This window comes from Elgaria multicarinata, chromosome 3 (assembly GCF_023053635.1).
Source record: "Elgaria multicarinata webbii isolate HBS135686 ecotype San Diego chromosome 3, rElgMul1.1.pri, whole genome shotgun sequence".
In the NCBI taxonomy this organism is placed as follows: Eukaryota; Metazoa; Chordata; class Lepidosauria; order Squamata; family Anguidae; genus Elgaria; species Elgaria multicarinata.
Genome location: NC_086173.1, coordinates 139286552 through 139309726, shown reverse-complemented (window position 1 = coordinate 139309726; position 23175 = coordinate 139286552). Strand labels below are relative to the sequence as shown.

The 23175-nt window shown below is 43.8% G+C and overlaps 1 protein-coding gene across 4 annotated transcripts in view; it reads left to right on the top strand.

Moving 5' to 3' along the window:
• Window positions 1-23175, top strand: part of PTPRG (protein tyrosine phosphatase receptor type G) — a 689896-nt gene that overhangs the window by 516300 nt on the left and 150421 nt on the right. For all 4 annotated transcript variants that reach the window (XM_063122069.1, XM_063122068.1, XM_063122070.1 and 1 more), the window contains exon 7: window positions 21528-21685. In XM_063122069.1, coding sequence (XP_062978139.1) covers window positions 21528-21685 — 158 coding nt within the window. The remainder of the gene's footprint in view (window positions 1-21527; window positions 21686-23175) is intronic.

The window sequence follows — 23175 nt, the reverse complement described above, 5'->3', positions numbered from 1 at the left end:
GTTGAACATATAAGAACATAAGAGCCTTGCTGGGTCAGTCCCAGGGTCCATCTAGTCCAGCACTCTGTTCACACATGGCCAACCAGCTGTCAACTAAGAACCCACAAGCAGGACACAAGTACCATAATACCCTCCTGCCCATGTCCCCCAGCAACTGGTGTACATAGGTATACTGCCTCTGGTACCGGTGGTGGCATAGAGGCATTAAGACTAGTAGCCATTGATAGCCTTCTCTATAAATTTGAAACCCATTCAAATTGGTGGCCATCACAACGTCTTGGGGTAGCAAATTCAGTAGTTTAACTCTATGCTCTGTGAAGAAGTACCTCTTTTTATCTGTCCTGAATCTCCCCTTATACTGTTAGAAAATTTCACTTAGTGTTTAGCCAAACCTGCTTCCCTTCAATTTCTACCCATCAGTTCTAGTCCTTGCATCTGAAACAACAGAGAGGAAAGAGAATTTACTCAAATGCTTGTTGTGGTTCTTCCTAAAAAAAAGAAGACTAGTTTAGGGTTGACTTAAAGTTTTCATTTGTGGCAGAAAGAGAAATGGTACAACTATTTATATTAATAAATAACAATCCAATCTTATGGTTTACCTCCTTGTTTTGGAACATTATCAGGTTCATTAGCTTCTCTGTGACCCTGTTCAGACAACACACTGGGGGCCTTGCTAGACCTGCCAGCTTACGCCGGCAGGGAGGCGGGGCCGAGGCACGCTAACGTTAGTGCGCCTCCCCCAGGCTCCCACACAGCGGACGCGTAGGGACGTTGCGTCCCTGCGGCGTCCGCCATTTTTTTTTTTTTTAAGGGGGCCTGGTGCGGCCCGAAGACCGCAAACAAGGTAAGTGTTTTTTTGTTTTTTTTTACGGGGGGGGCGAAGGCTGGGAGGGTGGGTGGCAGGGTGGGTGGCATGGGGGGAGGGTGGGTGCGATCGCGCCGCGCGCCGCCCGAGCCCGGGCAATGCCTGGCGTGGGGCGGCATTGCCCAGGCGGCACGCGGAGCGATCGCACCCGCCCTCCCCCCGTGCCACCCACCCTGCCACCCACCCTCCCAGCCTTCACCCTCCCCCGCTGATGCGCACAGCGCTCCTATGAGCGCTGTGCCAGGTCCGTGGCTTTTTGCGGCTCCTCGCGAGTAAGCGAGGAGCCGCGAAAAGCTGCGGAAGTCCCTAGACGTTCCCCAGCTCCGGCCTGAGGCCGGAGCTGGGGAAAAGGCACGCCATAAGCGAATTCGCTTATGGCGCGTTGGAGGAGGCCTCAGCGCGGCCTGTCTCCGGATTCCCCTGTGCGTCATCTGGACGCACAGCAGGGAAGACGGGACAGAAGGCGCGCTAAGGCCTTGTCTAGGAAGGCCCACAGTCACTATGTTTAAGCTTCTTGAGCTAAACGTTATGATTTAGCAGTTTGTGTGAACCATGACTTAGTGTTTTGTGTGAACCATTACTAACCATGGTGGCTACATAACCACGGTTTAAACACACTAACCATGTGCTGACCAGTGCTTATTGAAAATAACTCTGTACAGCACCATGTACATTGATGGTGCTATATAAATAAATAAATAAATAAATAATAATAAAGAAAGAAACATGTAAAACTGGGACAGTAAGGAACAAAAGTGAGATGAAATTAAATGGTGCAAGAGCGTTCATCTGGTTTCGCCTTAAACCCCAGACTCATCATCCATATGTACTTGGGTCTCTGTTACTGAACGTTAGAAGCTTGTCAATCTTGATATGGCTGTGACAGCTTGTGTGATATTATAAAAAGAAATTCTCAAGCATGATGGCGTCTACATATTAAAAGGAGCTGTTCTAAATTGCACAGAAGTGTCACGTCTTGAAATTAATAGTGAAATGGAGACAGCATGACACCAGATTCTGCATCCTCTTTCTCTTCACCTTGTCATTTCCCAATATTTGCTCTCTTTGTTCACATACACTGTATTTTCATCTGTCAGATACTGAAAGATTTCTGCTATCAAGAAATAGTAATGATAAGAGTGCAGTTAAAAAGAAGTAACACCCTGTGCTCATATTGTGAAATATCTCTTACTTTAGGGGATGCCACTTATTTTCATGAACTGGATTTTGTTCCTGCATATCACCCTCCTAAAGAACAATATGGGTTTACTTTGTTTCAGAATTTTGCAGTTCTACCTAGAAACCCTAGACTAAGCTCCATAGCTTCTGTTTACGAGATCAATTATTATCAAAATTATATTCAGTCAGTTCAGAAAGTATTCATTACTTTTATTTATTTATTTATTTATTTATTTATTTATTTATTTAAAATATTTATATCCCGTCCCATATCACTAAGATCTCAGGGCGGCGTACCAATGGGTGAAGCAAAAAATAATCCACTGAAGATTAAAAAGGGGCCTTTTAAATGTAGCAATTTCCCTTAAGTAAATCACAGGGGAGAAGACAAAAAAAAGTTGCCATGTTGGCTGGATGCAACCAGCCATGGGCATTGGATGCTTGGCTGCAGTCTTGCTGCTGGTACAGATTTATTTGATTTAATTTATAGCCCACCAGGAAAAAATAAAATAATCAGAAAACTCCCAGTTAACATTGATGAAATTGTTGCTGTGCATCTTTGTGCTCTCCCTCTCGCTCTCTCTGACACACACACACATCCTTGTGTATATATAATAATGACCAAAATGGGCCGGGGGTGGGTGGGCTTTAACCAGAGGTGTGATGCGCACAGCAGATTTATGCACTTACACGTCAGGAATAAGTTCTTCTAAAATGGGGAAACTCATTCGAAGTCCAATGCATAGATTTAATTTTTACCTATTTTTGTTCTCAGAAATACATACATGCATATTCATTACAGAGAAATGGCTCTGTTAGTAGAATCATAGAATCCCAGAATTGTAGAGTTGGAAGGGGCCTAAAAGGCCATCGAGTCCAACCCCCTGCTCAATGCAGGAATCCACCTTAAAGCACCCCTGACAGATGTATACAGATGTCCAGCTGTATACTTACTCCCTAGCATATAGGCAAGTATACTAATGCTAATAGATCTAACCACAAAGATTAGGAAAAGACAGAAATTGGGGATATTAACATTTGTTAAATAAGGAGGGGAAGGTGGTGCAAAGGAAATGGCAGGAAGCTTGGATGCTGGTGGCAATGGTGGGCCTCAATAGATAGGTTTAGGAGAAAAGGAAAAGGAATGGAACAGGCTAAAATTATATGACTTTAAAGGAAGGGGAACCAGACAATTATTCTTTAACAAAATTCCTTGTTACCCTATCTCTGGCAAGCAGACACCAATTGGAATTAAAAGAGTTTATGCCACTTCCAGAACACACCAGACTTGGGCTCTCACAGGTCCCCAGAGCAGAAGAAGGGAACTTCAGAGTTGAAGGAGCAGCTACTGAGAATGAACCAAGAATATAGGTGGAATTAAGCATTAGATAGGCTGTCCCAGGCCATTTAGACAAATTGTGGCCTGCTGGATTTTTTTGGCCTACAACTCCCATCAGCCCTAAACAGCATAGCCAGTGGTATGGGATGATGGGAATTGTAGGCAAAACAACTGGAGGGCTACAAGTTGCCCACCCCTGATTTAAGGCTTTGTGATTCATTATTACCACCTTGAATGGAATTCGGGAAGCAATAGAGTTCTAGTTCAGAGACTGGGATACTCGTGTAACATGCTCTTGACAACTCAATCTGCCACAAGGTCAGAAACAATCTTTAGGGTTTTGTATGGACAGCAGGAGGGACCCAGAAGCAGGAGTGTAGAAGAGAAATAATTTGCTTCTGGGGTCCACGTTCTCCCCCCTGCCCCTTGGGTTGCTGAACGGTGGTGTTTATCACCCTCTAGTCCTCACACGTTTCTATTTCCCTATTCATTAAACTTCTTGAGTGCTGTTCTTGAAGAAATACCAAGAGGGGGATATTAATATTGCTTTCCCCTGACCCTTTACTAATGTCCTTTCTTGAAGTCAAGTATATTTGCTGCAGGTCACACTAGTTCTTCTTCGTGGTCTCTATGCATCACACATATGGGCTTTGCGCCTGCGCAGAGACCAGACCGGAACCTTCTCTAGCTGAGTGGAACGTTTTTGGCGGGAACCCCTCCCCCACGCTACCGCGCATGTCCATGGGGTTCCCGCCCTTACCTCAGTTCTTCGTCGTCCGCCGTTGTGCCTAGACCGAATAACTTTACCTCTAGCGTTTTCTCTGTAGATCTGTTTAAAATACTTTTCTAGCTTACCTTTTCTTCAGCTTTCTTCTTTTTCGTCCCTTTTTTCTCTCTTTATCTATATAAAAAAAAAAAAAAAAAAAAGTTTTTTGTAGTTAGATTTCTCCTCAGCGACTTCGGTCGTGTGAGGCCTTTATGGCAATCAAAGCACCATTTAGAAAGTGCGTCAAATGTGGAGCTAAGCTCCCTCCGTCTGACGGCCATTCTTTGTGCATTATCTGTTTGGGAGAGGGACATGTGGTAGAGACCTGCCACCATTGTATGTCTTTTACCAAACAAACCAGAAAACACCGAGCAGACCGACTCCGCTCCGTACTTTGGGAGAAGGCTCTCAAGGCCACAGAGGCCCCTTCGATGGAAAGAACGGCGGTTCATAAGTCTGTTGCCCGTAAAACGGCAGTTACAAAGACTGTTGCGGAGAAACCGTCAGACCATAGCACTGAAGTGCAGACCAGAGCAAATAGGGCTGAGATACCCCTCACGCCTGGTCGGTCTTTATCGAGTTCTATGGCTAAGACAATCCCTAAAACAGCCAGAACTCTGATATCTTCTTCTGAGCCGGAGAAGAAAAAGAAGAAGAAGAAAAAGAGGGATGTGGAGAAATCCACCGTACCGTCACCTCGACATCGGGAATCGGCCAAGAGCCATTCCACGCCTCCTGCCGTACCGACCACTTCGATACCGAGGTCACCTTCGGTACCGAGATCTATGTCAGTACCGACGGCCATGATACCGACATGTCCTCCAAGTTTATCAGAGGGTGAAATTCGGGATTCAGTGTCGGTAACGTCCGCTCGGCAACCTATGAGGCCGCAAGAACTCGTACAGCCTTCCCCAAGACGGACCTCAAGAACAGATTGGGACAGAGCATCGCAGTACTCTGATTCCCAGCCTAGATATTATGACTGGGAAAGATACCGTCCTCAACAATATTTTCAAGGGGATCAAGGTTACTACCAGCAGGAAGGTTATTATGCACAACCTCCTCCAACAACAAGAGTCTGCCAGTTGCCTCTGCCTTCTCCATCCGCTCAGTTAATGTCGACGGTATCGACGCCTCGACACCGTGCACAGCAAGCAATACCATCTGCTGCATCCGCTACTGTGCTACCGCAAGATGAACAACATGGTCTGCAAGTGGTGACGTTATCCTCACCAGAGGATAACTATCCTTCTGATTCTGAATCTGAACATTCAGTTGCTCCAGCTGCCCCTTCACCTGACGATGCAATCGATGATACAGACCCGTCCTCTCCTTCGGACGATATGGTTCGTTTTTCGGACCATATGCTTAGGATGTCCAGAGCATTGGGACTTGACATACAGGAAACAGATGAATCGGTAGTCGACCCAATTTATGATGTCTTTCAGTCGACAACGAACCAACGTTTGGCCATTCCTGTTCCTCAAGCCTTGAAACAAACGGCTCAACTGTCATGGAAAACCCCTGCAGTGACACAGGCAACATCAAAGAGATTGGAGACACTCTATAAAGTTAAGGAAGAGGATGCACAATTTTTGCTTCAACATCCTAAGCCGAATTCCATTGTAGTGGAATCGGCACAGGGACAGTCACAAAAGACTCATTCTGCACCTGTCGATAGAGAGGGGAGGAAATTGGACCAAACTGGCAGGAGAGTTTACTCGTCCTCATCTTTGGGCATCAGAGCATCGGTGTACGAGGCAACTATGGCGAGATATCAGATTTTCCTTTGGGAAAAGATGGGTTCTCTATGCGAACATCTTCCGGAGGATAAGAAGGAGCTCGCAAGAGTATTCCAGAATGAAGCGACAGCCATAGCAAGGCAGCAATTGTCTACCGCTCGACATCAGGTGGATTGCCACTCAAAGTCGATGATGGGGGCCATTTCTTTGAGGAGGCACGCTTGGCTCAGATCAGCCAATCTTACTCAAGAAACGAAATGGAGGATAGAGAGCATGCCATTCGATGGCGAAGGTCTATTTAATACAAAGACCGACGAGACGCTGGACTCTATCTACAAGGCGAGAACAACAGCCAAAAAGATGGGGTTTACTGCTCCTCCTCCACAGACTCAATACCGACAGAAGAGATGGATAAGACCTCCTCCACAACAACAACGGCCCCAATACCAGCAACCAAGGCAGCAGCAGCAACAACTTCAAAGGAAGCGGCCTTATCAGAGCCGTTTCCAACAGGAAAAGCGTCAGCCCGACTTCTCTAAGAAGCAGCGGGTTTGACTCCTCGGCTCCAGATCCACCCCCTTTTGCGAACCGCCTAGCACCCCATTACCATCAATGGGAGTTAATAACAACAGACTCCTGGGTGCTCACTATCATCAACTCGGGCTATGCCATCGAGCTCGATGCCCTCCCTCCTTTTTCCGGCGTGAAAGCAACGACTCCATCCCCTCCTCTGCTGCTCGAGGTACAGACCTTACTATCGAAGGGAGCCATCTCTCCCGTACCTGCAGAGGAACTCAATCAGGGATTTTTCTCTCGTTACTTCACGGTCCCGAAGAAAGATGGAGGTCTTCGACCGATCATGGACTTAAGACAGCTGAACAAGTTCATCACCCCGAGGAAGTTCCGTATGACAACGGTTACTTCAATTCTGCAGCTTCTACAGAAAGGAGTTTGGTTTGCAGTGGTGGATCTGAAGGATGCGTACTTCCACATTTCCATCAGGAAGTCGCATCAAGCTTACCTTCGGTTTTCGATCGGAGCGTCCCAGTACCAGTTCACCGTTCTTCCGTTCGGATTGGCCACGGCGCCGAGGGTCTTCACGAAGGTTATGGCGGTGGTATGTGCTCACCTAAGGCAGAAAGGCATTTACGTGTATCCGTACCTGGACGATTGGCTTCTCGTAGCGGACAGCAGCGAGGCGCTCCAGTCGGATATACTAACCACCCTCAACCTGTTGGACTCGTTGGGGCTGTGGGTCAACCACGAAAAGTCCATTTTGACTCCGCAGCAGAGATTGGACTTCATAGGGGTAACCCTATCCTCTCGAGACGGGAGGGCATACTTACCGTCAACCAGGGCGAACACCTTACAGCAGTTAGCCATCGATACCGAGAGCCGCCGAAAGGTTTCGGCATGGACAATTCAGAGACTGTTAGGATTGATGGCAGCTACTACGGCGGTCATCAGATTTGCAAGGCTCAGAATGAGGATCTTGCAGGCCTGGTTTTTGAGGACTTTCGACCTCAGACACAATGCTCGACGAACTTACCTTTCGATACCGAAGCAAGTGAGGGCATCCCTGAGATGGTGGTTCTCGATGTCGACTCTTCTCGAAGGCGTTCCATTCCAACAAGACGCGCCTTCGGTAACGATCACGACGGATGCATCTTTAGAAGGATGGGGAGCCCATTGCAGCTCTTTAACCTCTCAGGGTCGTTGGCCTCGATCACAGAGGGAGCATCACATCAACCATCTCGAACTCCTGGCAGTAGAAAATGCAGTAAAAGCATTTGCACAGATGATCGAGGGCAAGAATGTCTTGATCGCGACAGACAATACTACTGTAGTGGCATACATCAACAGGCAGGGTGGAACAAGATCACACCCTCTGAACCGTTCTGCACTCAGGATATGGAACTGGTGCATAAAAAGAAAGACTTACCTGACTGCGATCCATGTAGCCGGCAAGGAAAACGTCATTGCGGACTCTCTCAGCAGGTCCTTCCATGTCGACCACGAGTGGGAGCTCGATGTCGAAGTGCGGGAAAGCCTTTTTCGGTACTGGGGCCGTCCTGTTGTCGATGTCTTCGCTACCGAAGACAACGCAATTTGTGTCAAGTATTGCAGCAGGGCAGGAAGAGGAGAGCAATCTTTAGGAGACGCTTTCACCAGGACTTGGAGAGGAAATCTCATGTACATGTTTCCTCCCTTCCCTCTATTGACAAGGGTGATAGCCAAGATCCAGATGGACAACTCCAATTGCATCCTCATCACTCCGTGGTGGCCTCGTCAGACGTGGTTCGCTCACGCCCTTCGGCTATCGAGAGGGGATTACATCAGGCTCCCGTCGACACCGAAGCTACTGTCTCGACACCAGGGCAGGGTTCGACACGCAGATCTGTCGACCCTCAAGATGACTGCATGGAGGATAACAACCACTCCTCCTCTGGAACTAGAACTTTGACTGTGGATCACATTATATTGGCTGCACTAAAGCCTTCCACTAGGAAAACTTATGCAGCAAAGTGGCAAAGATTTCGGAACTTTGCTTCAGTACAAGATCAAACACCAGAATCTTGCCACTTGCCCTTCATCCTCAATTATTTATTGACACTTTTCCAGCAGGGACTTAAGCTCGCATCCATCAGGGTTCACCTTGCTGCGATTACATCTTTTCACAGGGGTGTGGATGGTTTTACACCTTTTACCCATCCAACAACCAAGAAATTTTTGAGAGGGCTGAAGAACACGATACCGACTGTGAAGAGTATCGTGCCGCCATGGAGCCTGTCAGTTGTGCTGCAAGCTCTGACACGCAAACCCTTCGAGCCCATGGCTTCGACAGACCTTAGGCTTCTAACTTTAAAGACAATCTTTTTAGTAGCCATCACATCGGCAAGACGTGCAAGTGAGCTTAGAGCTCTTAGGATAGATGTTCCATACACTATCTTTCATAAGGATAAGGTTGTGCTACGCACAGACCCAGCTTTCCTACCTAAGGTAGTGTCAACTTTTCATCTGTCCCAGCATATTACTTTGCCTGCTTTCTTTCCTAATCCAACTTCACCTCTTGAGTCTTCCTTGCATACTCTCGATGTAAGAAGGGCTCTTGCTTTTTATAAAGACAGGACAGAGACATTTAGAAAAACAAAGCAACTGTTTATTTGTTATGGTGAGCCTTCTAAGGGACTCCCTGTCTCCTGCCAACGACTGTCACGCTGGATAGTGGAGACAATAGAATTGGCCTACTCTATTGCTAAATTAGAGTTAGTGAAACCTGTAACAGCTCATTCCACCAGAGCTGTTTCAACTTCGGTGGCCTTCACCAGAGGTGTTCCACTGACTGAAGTCTGTAGAGCCGCAACGTGGTCCACTCCATCCACGTTTGTCAAGCACTACAGTTTGGACACCCGTGCGAGGCAGGACTGTTCATTTGGGAGGACAGTGCTCTCGGAGATCTTCAGATGATGCACCAACCCACCTCCAAAGGTATGTCAGCTTGCTACTCGCCCATATGTGTGATGCATAGAGACCACGAAGAAGAAATGCAGGTTGCTTACCTGTAACTGTAGTTCTTCGAGTGGTCATCTATGCATTCACACAACCCACCCACCATCCCCACTTGGTGGTGTGAGACTTATAAATAACACTGTTTTATTGTGGAATGTACTTTATTTTCTTTACTCTCATGTTTATGGGGGCACAACGTCGGACTCCTGTAAACTGAGGTAAGGGCGGGAACCCCATGGACATGCGCGGTAGCGTGGGGGAGGGGTTCCCGCCAAAAACGTTCCACTCAGCTAGAGAAGGTTCCGGTCTGGTCTCTGCGCAGGCGCAAAGCCCATATGTGTGAATGCATAGATGACCACTCGAAGAACTACAGTTACAGGTAAGCAACCTGCATTTTTGTACACTTCTGAAGACAAGATCTAAAATAACAACTTGGTCTACTTACAGTGAAGGTATCTCTATAATTTTATTGCCACATTTTCTTAGTTGTTAATGATGCCTCTGTGATGCTTATTAATTTTGCTTTAAAAACATTAGAGAAGGCACTTTAAAATAACTCAAGCTTCGCTGCTTTTTGCAAATAACTACTGTTGTGCTAATTAGTAAAAATAAATGAAGTGCAGCAAATTCCTGGTAGCATTTCAGTGCCTGATTCTATATGGGATGTTAGCCTGAGAGTATCGTCTACAAAAACTTGACTACCCAAAACCAAAATCTTGCTCTGGAATGATCTCCACCCAAAATCAGCATTGTCATGACATTTGTACTTGGCGAGGATGGGTGGCTGGGGTGGTTTATAAACCACTCTGAAACCGTACAACAAGCCATGGGTTTCAGGGTGGTTTGTAAACTACCCCAGCTACCCACCATTGCTACGTTCAGACATCACAACAATACACAGCCAACGAGGGGAATTATGCTAGTTAAGCGGCTCTCAACTGGTACATGCAAGGAGGGAACATACTCCACAGTGGCTTATTTTCCTTCTGTCATCGTGCGAGCCCAGTCACTGTTTACAGGTTGGGGGCCAGGGGTAGGGTGGGAATCATGACTATGCTGAATGGTGTTGCTCCATGGTGTTCCCCACTTCCAGCATCATGATGTAAATGCATATGTCTCAAACACATAATCCATACACCCTATTTTTCTGGTGTACAGGTTGCCTAGTTTCTGCCTCCTGGCTTAGAATTCTGCACATATGTGCCATTATTCAGGCATACCTGCCACAGCACAGAAGTTCAGTAGGTTAAGATCCTGCCACCAGGTACATGACCTTCACCCCTAACATGGACCCTCGAATGTCTGCACAGGGCTTGTATTTCCTCTCCTAGACATCCATATCTGGTTTACAATGTAACAAATAAGTGATCCAGAGATCTGGTTGCTTTAACAGTGTAACCAAACAATCACTCTGCCAGAACGAAGTTGCTATCAAGTGTGAAAATGTAACCCAATCACAAAGGGGTACCAGGAATCATTAAAAAAAAAATCTTACTGTATTTTCTGGCGTATAAGACTACTTTTTAACCCAGGAAAATCTTCTCAAAAGTTGGGGGTCGTCTTATATGCCCAGTATAAGATGACTTTTTAACCCAGGAAGATCTTCTCAAAAGTTGGGGGTTGTCTTATACGCCCAGTCATCTTATACGCCGGAAAATACGGTACTTTGCATCCCATTCCACATGGAAAGGCACACATTCATCATGGCATTTGTTTGTTTTAGCCAGAGAATTCTTGACCGAAGCTAGTTGAATTGGAAAGAATTCCGAATTCAGGATGCATTTTAGTTATCTGAATGAAGCAGGAATGGTAGAAGTGGCAAACTACTGGAATATAGGTATATGAGCATTAAGGCACAGAGAGAGCTTCTTTGTTCATGTGCAATTTAGCAGTCTCTGCTGAGGCTGTTAATAGGAGCCATCCTAGGGCTTGTTGCTTTTCTGGTCTGCGCTTTTTGTGTAAAGGAAACTGGCCACAGTCCATCTTCTTCTGTAACCAACAAGCAGATAGTATCCACTTGTGGCTTCTGTATACTTGGCATAGCTTTCAGAGAGCAGTTGCCTTGGAAGGAAAAGGCTCCACATTCCATTAGTAGTCCCTTGACCAATCTTGTCACGAAACGTTATTGTAATGGAAACACAAGAGAGGCGGAGACGGGATGCCCCCAGATAGACATTGTTTCCCAAAAGTGTTACTTTATGGCCTTGACCTTCTTATATAAGGGTAATTCATAGCCAAGCCTGATTGTGGGAAAAGGGAAATTCACTGTTGGGGGAGATTTGTAGTGCTTAGAGAAATGTACATCACACACACAATCATGCACAAGCTATCAGCAACACAGTATCTGATTTTTCTCAGAGTGCCTTAATGAACATGGTATCATGAGCGTTTGTATGAGCTGGGGACTGAGATACTAATGTTTGACATTGCAAATACAGGCGTAAGTTTCCATGTTCTCGTTAAGCGGTGCCCCTTTGCATTTAAGATGTTGCCTCTTACTGAGTCAGACCAGTGGTCCATCTATTCAGATATTGGCCCCATTCAGACAACACGCTAAACCATGCTGCTTAACCACAAAATGGTTAATGGCATTCCATTAACCATTTTGTGGTTAAGCAGCATGGTTTAGCGTGTTGTCTGAATGGGGCCACTGTCTGCTCAACAAAATCCCAGGCAGAAGTCTTTCTCAGTTCAGATACCTAAACAAATCTTTCTAACGGGCTGTAGCGCAGTGCTTAAGCACATAGTTTGGATGCCAGGGATCCCAGGTTCAATCCTTGGTATCTCCAGCCATGGCAGGGAAAGATCTGCATTTGAAATCCTAGAGCAGGATGAGCAACTTCAGGCCCTCTAGATGTTTTGGCCTACAACTCCCATCAGTCCTAGCCAGTATATCCAGTGGTGAGGAATCATGAGAGTTGTAGGCCAAAATCTATGGAGGGACACAAATTGCCCAGCACTGCCCTAGAGAGCCTCTGCCAGTTAGCTATGGATGATACTGAACTTAGGCCATAGCTAGACCTATGGTTTATCCCTGGATCATCCAGGGGTCAAACCTGTTCATCTAGGTGCCACACAGGGGATCCAGTGCTCAGGCAGGGGTAAACCCTGGATGATCCCAGGATAAACCTTAGGTCTAGCTGTGGCCTTGGATAGAGCAGTGGACTGACTTGGTAGAAGGCAGCTTTCTGTGTCCTTTTGAGATGCCATTGGTTGATTTGTGACCTTCCACATGAACAGAGTTGTGGCCCTAAATTCTGGCAAATAGTAAAACGACACATACACCAGGATGATCAGAGGTCTAGAAACAAAGTCCTATGAAGAGAGACTGAAAGAACTGGGCATGTTTAGCCTGGAGAAGAGAAGATTGAGGGGAGACATGATAGCACTCTTCAAATACTTAAAAGGTTGTCACACAGAGGAGGGCCAGGATCTCTTCTCGATCCTCCCAGAGTGCAGGACACGGAATAACGGGCTCAAGTTAAAGGAAGCCAGATTCCGGCTGGACATCAGAAAAAACTTCCTAACTGTTAGAGCAGTGCTACGGTGGAATCAGTTACCTAGGGAGGTTGTGGGCTCTCCCACACTAGAGGCCTTCAAGAGGCAGCTGGACAACCATCTGTCAGGGATGCTTTAGGGTGGATTCGTGCATTGAGCAGGGGGTTGGACTCGATGGCCTTGTAGGCCCCTTCCAACTCTGCTATTCTATGATTCTATGATTCTATGGTAAAATCCAACAAAAATCTTACTTAACGTAGACCCATTGAAATGAATGACATTTAAGTTGGTCATGACTAACAGAAGTCTCATTCATTTTAATGGGTCTATTCTAAGTAGGGAAGGACACACACAGAGAGGTTAAGAGACTGCTTGAGGAGCACTGGCTAGAGGAAGAAAAAACGATGACCAATAATTAACTTTAAAATTCTTCAGAAACAGGAAACCAGGAAACAAAGCAATTTAAGCGAAGACATCTTGACAGATAAGATCTTAGGACAGACTTTGTTCTTAGAACAGACGTGGCATTCCCTTTACATCTGAGTAAAACAATAGAAGTGTTTATAGTAGTAAGGAACCTGGAATTGGCTGTCAGCAATATAGGGCAAGTATCTTCAGACGGGAAGCTACTAAAACCTTCCATACCTGCAGTGTGGCATGGTGATTTCCTTTGCAATATTTAGTAGAGAGTGACCTGTCCAAGACAATCACATATGCAGTGACCCTGTTTAACTGTTCCATAGCAACAAAGCCTTCTTTTCTGCCTCAAGAAATGCTGTCTTCTACAACTGACAGTGGTTTCTCAGACACTTAAAATAAATTCCACCTAATTGATAACCAAAATTTAATCATAGCAGGATACTTCCACTTTGCATTCAAATAAGGCTATCCTTTGTCTAAATAAGTTTCCCTTGGTTGATAATTCATATTTTAGTTCAAAATGTTTAAAAATGGAAGACAGGCAGGGTAGGATGAAACGTGGACTACGTATTACAGTGTGTATTTAATATAAAAGTCATGCATTATTCATTTTTGCAATCTGAATAACTTTGAATTTAGCATTCCTGCTCATCTCTCCTTTGATGAATGATTAATTATTAAAATATAATATTGTCAGCATATGGTACAAAAATCTTTGGAAGTAGAATATGAGCTTCATTCTTGAATAAAAGGGTAATACGTATTTCCATGGTGCTTTATGTAGTACATTGGTCCAGCATTTGTAATACAATGTATGATTTTAAGTACTGAACACAAATTACCAGACATCCTAATTTTGTATAGGAACATATACAACACAATACATGTGCAAATGAGATAATAGGTATTGCTGAAAATAAAGTATTTAAATTCACAAAGGGTCTGTTGAGTGTATTAGAGAATGTCCACAGAATTAGAATTTTTGTTGTTGTTCAATATATACAAACGTATTTACTTCTCATTTGCAATGCAGTCTATGCAGCTTCACTCAAGATTGTGTTTCTGCTACAGGGATTAAAAAACAATAACATTATCCCAACATTCAAACTTAAACTGAGAGCCAGTGTGGTGTAGTGGTTATAGTGTTGGACTGGAACAGGAGATCTGGGTTCTAGTCCCCACTAGATCATGAAGCTCACTGGGTGACTTTGGCCCAGTCCACTGACTCTGAGCCTAACCTACTTTGCAGGGAAGTTGTGAGGATAAAATAGAGAGGAGGGAGACCATGTAAGCTGCCTTGGGTTCCTTGCAAGAAGAAAAGAGGCAGGATATAAATGTAAAATAATAATGATAACAATAATAATAGCAGCAACAGCGACAATAATAATCATTTATTTAAGAAAAATCATCTGTAATTGGAATGTTCCTAGTGAGTTAGCTTCGGCTATTGGGTGGTATAAAAATGTAATAAATAAATATGTCAGGGGCACCACTTGGCTACTTCATGGAAGAGAGCAGCTTCTCCCTTACCAAACTTTCTGGTCATTGAGGTCATCAGATGGGATGTTCCTGGTGGTTCTGCATGGGCCTATGGCCTGGTTGGAGTCCACCCAGCATAGAGCCTTCAGTGTGGTGGCTCCCTTTCTGTGGAACTCCCTGATTCTGGTGGTCAGGCAGACACCAACGTTGGGTCATTTTTGGCACATGCTGAAGACATCTTTATTTCAAGAAGCCTTCCTTAATTGACCAGCCAAGGTTTTTTTTTATTGGTGTTCTCTGTGTGTGTGTGTGTGTGTGTGTGTGTGTCAGAGAGAGAGAGAGAGAGGGGCCGCCCTTAGCTAGACCTAAAGATTATCCCTGGCAAATAGAGGGGTCATCCCTGCCTGTTCCTGGGGCCCGTGTGTGTCATTTGGATGCACAGGAATGATCCCGGGACGATCCTGGGATATAGGCCTGGTCTAGCCATGGCCCAAGAGAGAGAGAAAGTTTTAATATGGTATTTTTATGCTTTCAACCTTTTATTGTTCACCATTCTGGAATCGGCTCAGATGTGGAGCTGCCGGCTCTAACCATATCCATTACCAGCATGAGGCCCTCATGTGCAAAAATTATTGCCCACCATTGGTGCAAATGGTGACGTGCAATGAGAGGATGTGCAATTGCCACTGTTGTGTTGGATGAGCTGAAGCACACACAGGAGTTTTTGTGGAGATGAAGAGGGTGGGAAACACTGTGTGGAGCTTTATGCAATGCAATATTTTCCCTTCTCTCTCTCTCTCTCTCTCTCTCTCTCTCTCTCTCTCTCTCTCTCTCTCTCTCTCTCTCCACAAATACAATAGATTCTGCATCAATTTTTGCTATTTTAAAGGAAGATGGCAGCAATATCAACAGTTCGCCTCTGGACAGCCCCTTTAATTGCCTAACATCCAAGCCAGCTATAGTATTGAGCCCTCAGTTGTCTGTAAAGCTGGGCTACATATGGACACTGGCTTGAAAATGGGTGCTTCACCAGGGAGTGAAGCTCTATAGGATTTGCAAGGCAACAGACCTATCCAGGCAAACAAGGCAGCAAGGTGGCTCAAGTGGAAGGAGAGACAGAAACTGGCTCTGGAAACTTGGGCTAAGCGCCAGATAGGAAAGGAAAATGCTGGGAAGGATTGCAAGAAAAAGGCTTGGGAGCCAAGAGAACCTTGTGCTGATCTTGGAGCTGTGTGGCAGTAAATCTTTCCATGTTGAGTCCCATGATCAAAGAGAGCAGCAAGGATGAACTCTGAGTGCCTGACTTCACAGATGGTTATAGACCTCAAACAAAGGCTACAAAATGATCCATGGCTCTGGACTCAAGTCATGATGGGGTAGAACAAAGGAATCAATAGCCTGACTCTGGGGAATGAAAGGAAACCTCAAGGAGGTTCCTGGCTTTTTAATGGAGTTTATTTATTTATTTAAGGATTTTTATGCCACCATTCAGCCAAAAAAGGCTCTCACGGCGGCTTACAAAAGTATTTCTTGACAGTTAAAGTTAGTTGATTGTGTATTACAAACCCTTGCATCTGGGAGACAAGTAGGCCAAAGTAAACAGAATAAAAGGCGTCATGAGGTGCTTCAACCAAGACACTTGGGATTGCACTATGTTAAGAACATAGGAATAGCCATGAGGTATCAGGCTAAGGGTCCATCTAGTACCCTTTCTGTTCAGAGTGGCTAATCAGCTGCCTGTTGGAAGCCCAGAAGTAGTATATAGCCATCATGACTAGTAGACATTAAACTCCAAGGTGCTAGATTGGTCAATTTCAAAGTACCATCATGGGTTGACTGGTGACGTGGTAGTCAGGTAGGCATTGCCTGTGTTTGGGATTCCCACTGAAGCAACACCTTTTATCCTGGTTGTGCTTTTTATACTGTATTTTGTAATTGTGCTTTTAACCTGTTGGTTGTTTTATTGTGGTTTTAATTTTTGTGAACCGCCCAGAGAGCTTCGGCTATTGGGCGGTATAAAAATGTAATAAATAAATAAATAAATAAATAAATAAATACCTTTTAATGGAACCAGTAGACAACATACATAGGTCATAGCCTCCCTGGTACCATCTATGGCTCTCTTCTTGCCTTTCAAGTCTCTTGCTGCCTTTCTCAGAACAAAATGCCTATTTTAGCCAAAGTGCCAAGAAAAATATAAAGCACAAATTGCAGATGTACATGAAGCCACCATGGCTGAGTTTCTCAGTAGTAGGCGGTTGCACAACCTTCAAAGACTGTGGGGTTCAACACCAGAAACCAGCCTGGGGGCTCCCTCTGGTAGGCTAAAGACAGAAGCAGGAGCTTCAGTTATTGGGGAAGGTACCAGGAGAATCCCTTGATGATCGCACCTTGCTTTAGGCAGTGGGTAGGTGGAGGTGGTAATAGGTAAGCTGATGTCATGCCTTTGCAAAGCAACAATCAGCAAATGGCTGCAGGTTGAATCAGTTGCTGAGCTGTCCTTAATTTTGTCCAGATAGAGGACAATTCTATATCTCATTTGGGGCATCTTGTTTCGCGGCCAGGAGGAGAGTTTACTCTGCCCTTCTATCCCTAGAGCAATTTCTTAGCCTGGATTTAATTCATCAGACATATGCCAACTGCACACTTCTGATTTTATCCCTTTCTTTTATGATCTCAGTTTGGCAAGATTTGTATGTGTGCCAATTAGCAGCCTATTTTGAAAATGAAATGAAGGATGAAAAGCAATCAGGCTGCATTTCGCACATTGGGTAAATGCGTCTCCTACATGGAAATTATCTCTCTATAGGAAAACTTTAATGTGTGAAGTGCCCCTGGGGCATCGGAAGAGAAACAGGGCTTTCAGATGAACCACCTGTATTACTTACACCTGGGGAAGCTTGAATGTTTCCTGTGAGAACTGTGATGAAAGGATAGATCACATTAACTCAACCGTGTACTTTCAAACTGAGTAGGCCAGGTAACCAGCAATCAGAGATATATTACTTCTGAATAAGGAGGTTCCATTTTTACTGCCATTGATAGTTCCATTCTACATGATTTTGTCTAATCCTTTCTAAACCCACTGCCACATCCTTTTGCAATGAATTCCTAAGCACGTTGCACAAAGAAATGCTTTGATTCATTTGTTCCGAACTTGGAAGTCTTTCTGCAATATGCGCTCTCCAAAGCCTGTTGGACATGTTCAATATTTTACTAACTAAAGAGAGAGAAATCTAAAGGGTGCATTACATAGGAGGTCAAACTAGATATTTCCTTGGTCCTTATCTGACTAAATTTATCAAACGTCTCCAGAAAGGGTCCAGATAAGACAGCTATGCAAGGGAAATAAGTTTGCACAGCATGGGAGACGCTCCATTGTTGGGACTGACTCTAGGCATAGAGCACTTAATAAGAACCTCGCCGTTACCTTTTTCGTAGCAATAGTAGGGGATTTGGCCAGTTAATCAGGAGAACTGCAGGGGATAACTGTGAAAGAACAGCAGAGATCTACTTTTGCCAGTGGCTGTTCCCTCCTCTTTTAGGTTTTGTTTGTTTGTTTTTGTTGTTTGTTTTGTTTTTATTTCTCTATGTAAATATTAGCAAAGATGAAAAATGTCAGTCAATCTCAGTTTGCTGGAGAAAGTATTTATCTGAAAATGTAATTATGTCCCTTTTACTCCAATTATGGTCTGTAATGTTGTCAGAGGAGGAGTTGTTAAAACAAATTAATTCCCAAACAGATTTTAATACATTTCATGTGGACCTTGTGGTGTTTTTTTTTACAGACGATGAGCCCAGCCCTTTGTCTTTATTTATTTTTTCCCTTGACCATGCCACTTAAGTAGGCTCAGATCTCTGCTCTTTGAGGCCAAGGCTGGGGCTGGAAGGACTGCCTTTGGTTTTTGGCTCAGCAAGAGGGACATGATCTAATCCCTGCCTCTCCTAAATCCAGTTCTTCACATACTTTGTTCTTTATATGTATTCTGTTCCAGATGGTGAGCATAGCCAGGCAGAGGTGCAAGCCCGAACAGGATTCAATCAAGAATTCAAGCCCAAGCCAAAAGCACAACACAAACAGTAGTCCAGCCATAAGCAAGACCTTGGTCAGCAATGAGTGGAGATCAGGCTGGATTCCCTTAGCAGGGCTCAGGGGTTGCTTCAGCAGCAATTTGGAGCTCACCAAGGCTTTAAATATGCTGCAGCACAAACTAAGGCGCCGTTCTGAACAGGGCCATTGTAGCTACATCTCCAGGAAAAACCCTCCTGTATTAAAGGGGTCTTGCTTGATTTTGTGAGTGTTGGCTTCAATGGCACAGGGAAGATGTTGGCTCAGCTCCAGGAAGGTGGCATTAGGAGAACCTTTGGGTCTCTTCATGCTCCAGGGCCTTGGAGAAGTGGCGTCACCTGGAGTCTGTGCCGAGGGTGAATTCCTCTCCCACACCAACTCTTCTTTGGAGTCTATGGCCTCATCCCCCCACCAGGGGGAGCCTATCCTTGGGTCATGACACCGTGTAGGGAAAAACAAAGCATATAGCAAAACACTTTGCTTGTGAGCTCTGTAGATTTGGGAGATCAAATAAGAGAGAGAAAGGCATTTCATTTTTTTTATCATTAGGACTATGGGTGGTTTTATCATTCCTTCAGGTCTGCCAAGCAAGCTGGAAAAAGTGTATCTTCTCCCAAAGGCCATAAAATACTACTACTTCTGAAACTAGATATGAGGAAGAACAAAATGGCTGCTCTTGAGCTATGATGTTTTTCACTGATTCCTGGAATGTGACTACAGCTGTGCTTTTGAAGGGATTTTCCAGCCCTAGGCAGCACTTTAAACCTCCATGCCTGTGAGCTTTTTCCTCATGCTCTGTGATCGCTTCCCTCTGCTGTAAGAAGAATATCACCTAGCCCAGTTGTATGCACTCTAGCTATCCACTTCCCATCGACCTGTGTGTAACTAGGAATACTGGCATTAGTAATTATCCTGACATTCACGCTGGGCCCACTCCAACACACAAGCCTGTGGATTATCATTTGCCACATTAGAGAAGTTTGCGAAGCCCGTTATGATATATCTTATGTTGCCTAAAACTGCTCACATATTTTCCAAAGGCTATAAAAAAAAAGGCAGTTAGGAAATAAAACTGGATATGATACCCATGTTTTCAAGATTCAGAATGGACATCCTTCTGTCTCATGGCTTAAGTAATTTTGTATGCTATATACTGCTAGAATATTTTAAAGCCCTCTCCTAAGTCTTACAGTTGCAGATAAAAGTTTCAATTGCTAAAAGGTAGCCCAAATAGTTGGTTTTCTTTTTCTGCTCTCTTGACTGCAATTCTTTATGTATCAACATTTTACAATATTTGTCACCTTGGAGTTGTTTCACTTATAACAGGAGGGTTGTTTCAGACTAATCATATTTCAGAATGAGTGCAACACATCTAGCAATTCTAGTTTGACATGCAACAAACAGAATGCATACTATGTTTATCACATGCAGTTGAAATATGTACATTAGCAGGACCTCTGGCTTATAATATATACCTGATGTAGAAATATTGCTCCAGTGCTGAACAAGTTGCTCACCCCAGCTCTGCATGAGATCATATTTGCCACAAGTGTTGTGTCGTCCAGTTGATTAAGATTTGATTTGGGCTTGGCGGACCTGATTTGAATACTAACGTGTTGTGGTTTTATAAGCACACTCCCTGAGCCTTACTTGTGATGGTGAATGAATTGACCATTGTAGAATGCTTTGTAGCCTGCAGGTGTTACAGAGACGTTAACATTAACTCCTAAAATTCTGTGCGTGTTGACTGCTGGTGGGTTCAAGTGGATGGAGTGCTAAGAGTGCTGAGTTCAGATCCATACTTATTTATGAGTCCATTGGGCTTCCCTGAACAAGTTGATTTATTTATTTATTTATTTTACAATCACGTTCAGTTGTTTTTATTTATTTATTTATTGAATTTTTAATCTGCCCAATAACCAATGTTCTCTGGGTGGATAACAACTTAAAAGACAAAAGGCTTCATCCCATGTACCTGTTTCCGTCAAATTATCCCCTGTAGCGTAAAGCTGTTGTTGTTGTTAGCTAAATCACACCCCAGGCGGCAGTGCTCCTAAGATCCTTTGCATACTAGGAAAAGGGTTTAAGGGGGGAAATGTAAAAAAATCATTAAAAAATCAACGGATGAGCCAATCCAATTCAAATTTGGTATGCTTAAAGCTCTCCTTAATATCTATTACTATGCCAATTTTGATGTCTTTATGTTTAAAACTTACGCAGATGTAAGCATTTGTTTAATTTGTACTTTAAACATATCAAATCCTCCTCCTGCGCCCCCAGTGGCCACTTGGAAAACAACAAAAGATTTGCTCCTAAAGAGGTAGCAAAATAGGTCGATTCTTTTGCCTTTATAGCACAATTAAAGCAGGATGCATGGGAGTACTTCACAGTCAAAACAGATTATAAGCTGGAAAACTTCAGAGTCCTTTGCACGCAATTCACAGTGATTGCCCAGTATAACACTGGTGTGATGAAGCTCTAAAATGCCATACAAGCTTGATAGAGATTTAATTTTCATAAGGCCTTCTCTCTTTATTTCATTGTTTTCGGAAAATAATAATGATTTTTTAAAAAAATAATTTTTAACTAGTGAGACTGACTTTAAAGTTAAACCATTTGTTTCTGTTTTATATTTATTTATTTATTTATTTATTTTGCAGAAAAAGAGACCTTCTTGGATCCTTTTGTGTTGAGGGATCTCCTGCCGGCATCTTTGGGAAGTTACTATCGGTATGCAGGGTCACTGACTACCCCTCCATGTAGCGAGATTGTGGAATGGATTGTTTTCCGCATGCCTGTCCCCATCTCTTATCGCCAGGTAGGTTTGTATCACAAAGAGTTTGCCTATTTCGCCATTTCTTTAGTCTTGATTTCTCCACACTTTCTGTTAACTTAAGCTACAGCCAGATTTCAAGCTCTGTCTTCTTTTTTTGTCATGGCTAGTAAAACTGATTTTTATTTTTGAGTAAAAACACACCAAAATGTTGATAGAAAAGGAAGTTGGATGATTTTGTTTATTATTCTCTGAACATGAGCTACTTGACACAAGAAGATAATAAAACATGACATCCTATTTCCTTCCAAATTATCTTGGCTATTATCATTCTGTTCAGATACATTTAAGCTGTGGTGTAAATATTTACATAGAATTCTTTCTTCTTTTTCTCCCTCCCCATTTTTTCTGTGAATCTCAACTAAGTCATTTTAGCTGTATACAGCACAGATTTAGTAATTTGAGCTAATTACATGAGGAAAGTAACGCTTTTGTTAATTTACCATTTTTGTGTGTTTTTATGACATCATGAAGCTCTCATTATGCACCTCTGAAGCAGGTGTACAGATCCTTAAAATGAGCGCATAGGAGGCCTTGTTGTAGATCATGGCAGTGAGTGGCATTTTAATTGAGAGACGTCCCAGAGTAATAACCTGGGAATATGCAGCTAAGTGTTTTAACAATTAAAAAGGCTTTGACATTTAAAACCTTTGTTTTCAAAATGTCTCCTTGCCGAAATGTGTTCTTTCTTTTATTTGCTCATGTTAGTACACCTCATTGCAACAGAGGTATCTTGGAGGAGAACTATTCATGTAAAAAGTCACTGATTTATCTGAATAAACAAGTGTAAATACTCAATAACCCCACATGACAGAAGTAAATCAAAGTGACGGGCCATCAGTTATCCCACTTCTTCTCAATCATTTTGCTCAGAGGACGCACCAAGATCATTGGCCTTTTCCCACCCACTTGTATTCTCTTGCCTTCAACACCCACTGTTGTCAAGAAATGGATTAAATAAAACCAGCAGACTTGGACTTCTTTTATTTCTGTTTGCAGCTGGAGTTCAGGGTGTTGGAGTTGTTGGGTTTTCCCCCAGCAAGGTTTTTAAAATTGAATAATTGTGCGGTGCCTGTATAGATAAATCCCAGCATCAATCAATATGCTCAGATTAAATGCCAATAAATGTTGGCTTCTGTATAGTCAGTTTGCCAGGGCTCTAGCAATCCCTGCGACTGAATGACCGGTTCACCAATCCCATGTAATCTTCTGGACTCCACCAACCCTTGTGAATCATCTCATGTTAATTTTAGAACTATACAGATGGGAGAGTATTGTTAGCGAAGGATCAAAGCTCTCTCATGGCCGGCATTTTGGAGAGCCATAAATACAGCCATCACTTGTCCGCCCTTGCTGTATTACAGAAAAACAAGTGAGGGAGGGAAGAATATTATAGCAGCAAGATGTATTTTATAACCCAATACAGGGTTTTACCTCTCATAGGATATACCTTAAAGTGCATTTGTATGGTTACA